The sequence below is a fragment of the Impatiens glandulifera genome, chromosome 7, assembly GCF_907164915.1.
Source record: "Impatiens glandulifera chromosome 7, dImpGla2.1, whole genome shotgun sequence".
NCBI lineage: Eukaryota > Viridiplantae > Streptophyta > Magnoliopsida > Ericales > Balsaminaceae > Impatiens > Impatiens glandulifera.
Window position 1 is genome coordinate 9289588 of NC_061868.1, and position 3582 is coordinate 9293169.

Consider the following 3582-nt stretch of genomic DNA (forward strand, 5'->3'; position numbering starts at 1 on the left):
ACTTAGGATCACAACCATTTACTGATCCAATTGCATCCCAAGCTAGTACATCCCAAGCTAGTACATCCCAAGCTAGCTCATCTCAACCTTTTGTACAAGACTCAGAACCTGATTCAGATAGTCCTCCAAGAAAGACCCGAATGGTTCAAGACATTTATGATGAAATTGAGTTTGGATTATTTTCTTGTGAGCCACAATCCTTCCAAGAAGCTTCTCAAAAAGAATATTGGCAAAAAGCAATGAAGGACGAGTTATCTACAATTGAAAAAAATTCAACATGGGAACTCGTGGACTTGCCAGATATTGGTTTAAAATGGGTCTACAAAGTAAAGTATAGTGAGGATGGTTTGATTCAAAAACATAAAGCTCGACTTGTCGCAAAGGGTTATTCTCAACAACTGGGAGTTGACTTCTTAGAAACTTATGCTCATGTTGCAAGAATGGAGACAATCCGTACTTGTGTAGCCATTGCAGCTCAGTTGGAGGTAAATATATTTCAACTTGATGTAAAATCAGCTTTTTTAAATGGAGAAATTCAAGAAGAGGTGTATGTTGAGCAGCCCGAAGATTTTGAGATCAAAGAAGAAGAGAAGAAAGTTTATCGACTAAAAAAGGCATTGTATGGGTTAAAGCAGGCACCCCGAGCGTGGAACAGCAAAATCAATAGCTATTTCATCAAGAAAGGCTTTAATTGAAGTACAAGTGAATCATCTCTCTATGTGAAGATTATTGACAAAGATTTCTTGATTGTTTGTTTATATGTAGATGATCTCATCTATTTTGGAACAAACAAAGTTATGGTGGCAGAATTCAAGAATCAAATGATGAAAGATTTTGAGATGACAGACTTGGGACTCATGAAATGTTTTCTTGGCATACAAGTTAAGCAAAGTCCAGGAAGAATTTTTCTATCTCAAGAAAAATATATTGAAGATCTGCTCAAGAAATTCAGTATGAGTCAATGCAAGCCCCTCTCCACTCCTATGGCGTTGAATGAAAAATTTCAAGTTAACGACAATGGTGAGAAAGCTGACTCAACTAGTTATAGAAAGTTGATTGGTTCCTTAATCTATCTCAACACAAGACCGGATATCACACATTCGGTAAGCTTGCTTTCTAGATTTTTGAATGAGCCAAGTCAAATTCATTTTGCAGCCGCAAAAAGAATCCTCAGATATCTTAAAGGCACAAAAACTCAAGGCATTGAATTCAAAAAGGAAAGTGAATGTAAGCTGGTTGGTTATACAGATAGTGATTGGGCAGGCTCGATTGATGATCGAAAAAGTACCTTCGGTTATATCTTTTGTCTCGGATCAAATGTAATATCATGGAGCTCAAGAAAGCAGAAATCTGTGGCATTGTCATCAGCCGAAGCAGAGTATATAGCATGTACTGATGCAGCTTGTGAAGTTGTTTGGCTTCAAAGAATTTTAAAGGACATGAAGTTTGAGCAATGTGAGCCGACAATTATTCATTGTGATAACATGTCAGTCATTGCAATGACAAAGAATCCTGTTTTTCATGCTCGTTCCAAACATATTGAACTACGACATCATTTTATTCGAGATTTGGTTACTCAAGAAGTAATTTCCTTGAAGTTTATCAAGACAGAGGATCAGCCAGCAGATATCATGACCAAAGTCGTCACGATTGACAAGTTCGACAAATTCAAGAAGAAACTCAAGATTACTAATTAAGAGGGGGTGTTAAAAATAATAATTCATCAATAATCTTGGAAAACATTTAATGTGATGGTGAAACTCAATAGTTGAAGATGAAGCCTGAAGGAAGATGAAACTCAAGAGATGCATTGTTTAGTGTCATAAATTGTATTTAATTTGAGTTCTAGATCATTACATCTTTACATTTAAATTGAGAATATCTCATTAGTTTTTCATATATCAAAATTAAGTGAGCTACTTAAGAATTCTATCAATAAAATCATATTTTCCTAGTAATAATATTTTCCGCACCAACAAAAATAGGACATTTTTGCCGACAGTAGCCGTTATTGGGGACATTTCATCAAATTTCCCTATTATTATATCTATCACTCAACTCTCATCTTCTTCTTCATTTGATCACTTGAAGATCGAGCTTCCCCTGAAGAACAACGAACGATGAACACCGATCTTCCTTTTCTCATACTTCATCACTCTCCCCAAAACAATCTCAACGAATTCATCCATCGCTTCGGTTCACGATTCCATCTCATCGATCCGTTGCTCCCTTCCTTCTCCGCCGCCGACGCCAATCTATCTCGCATCCTAGTCTGTGTCGGCCTAGAACCAGTTAATCCCTCCACTCTTGATCGATTCCCGTCGATCCAATGTGTGATCGGAACCACAGCCGGCATCGACCACATTGACACCGGCGAGTGCCATCGAAGGGGAATCAAGGTAACCAACGCCGGCATTGCCTTCTCGGAGGACGTTGCCGATTATGCAATCGGACTTCTTATCGATGTTCTTCGTCGTATATCGGCTAGTCAACGGTACATTCGATCTGCTTCATGGCCTGTCAAAGGGGATTATCCTCTAGGCTCTACGGTATGTATTTATGCCCTAATTGATCAATTGGAGATTTAATCAATTGAAGAAATTATAGTATAGATCAATTGGAGATTCGAATATTTGAGATTGTTAATTATGAATAAATATTCTTTCAGCTAGGAGGAAAACGGATTGGAATTATAGGGCTTGGAAGCATAGGTTCGATGATTGCTACACGACTAGAATCATTCGGTTGCATCATTTCATATTCATCTCGAACCGACAAATCTAAAACAAACTACACTTACTTCAAAAGTGTTGACAATCTTGTGCGAAACTGTGACATTCTCATAGCATGTTGTTCCTTAACTTCCGAAACGCACCACATAATCAATCGAGAAACGATGATGTTGTTGGGGAAGGAGGGTATTGTTATCAATGTTGGTAGAGGAGGCCTTGTTAATGAGAAAGCTTTGGTGGAGGCTTTGGTTAAAGGTGAACTTGGAGGTGCGGGTCTTGATGTGTACGAGGAGGAACCGATTGTGTCGAGAGAATTGTTTGAGTTGGACAACGTTGTTTTGTCTCCTCATTGTGCGGCTTTCACGCCGGAGGGAACGGAAATGATTTTGGATGTTGTGGGAACAAACATTGAAGCTTTCCTTGCAAACAAACCATTGTTGTCTGAAGTAAAATATGCATAAATGAAGGTAGAGATGTTTAAACTGTAATTGGAAGTATAAGATTTAAACATGATTGAAAACTATGGAATCTTAACTTACAATAATTCATATACATTGTGTTTTCTTTATTATCCTATAAATATTTAATGTGTTTGGTCCTCTCGATGAGCGAATGGTTCGTTCTCGGATGGGGGTAGGAAATAGTTTTGATACCTAATCTTCGATAATATTTAATTTATGAACCAAGTTCAAGTGGTTCATATCGAAAAGTTTTAAGTCTGATTCTTACCAAAAATATATGAAATATCTGGTGGGATAAGCCTTTTTGGAGACATAAACCCTAGTCACAATTAAGAAGAAAATAGTAAAGCATTGTGTGTTGTATGCTTAAATTTTGAATCTATCAATTT

General features: G+C 37.4%; 1 protein-coding gene across 1 annotated transcript; it reads left to right on the plus strand.

Annotated features, from left to right (window-relative positions):
- The first annotated feature begins 2070 nt into the window (after positions 1-2070).
- LOC124910397 (glyoxylate/hydroxypyruvate reductase HPR3-like) lies at positions 2071-3334 on the plus strand. The gene is made up of 2 exons (XM_047451030.1): positions 2071-2549; positions 2669-3334. The coding sequence occupies exons 1-2, from the start codon at positions 2121-2123 to the stop codon at positions 3191-3193; spliced, it is 954 nt and encodes a 317-aa protein (XP_047306986.1). The 5' UTR covers positions 2071-2120; the 3' UTR covers positions 3194-3334.
- The last annotated feature ends 248 nt before the right edge of the window (positions 3335-3582 follow it).

Excerpts from the sequence above, each read along its gene's own strand:
- LOC124910397 (XM_047451030.1), top strand. The coding sequence starts at position 2,121 with ATGAACACCGATCTTCCTTTTCTCATACTTCATCACTCTCCCCAAAAC. Across the intron at positions 2,550-2,668 it reads ATTATCCTCTAGGCTCTACG|CTAGGAGGAAAACGGATTGG; the intron begins GTATGTATTTAT and ends ATATTCTTTCAG.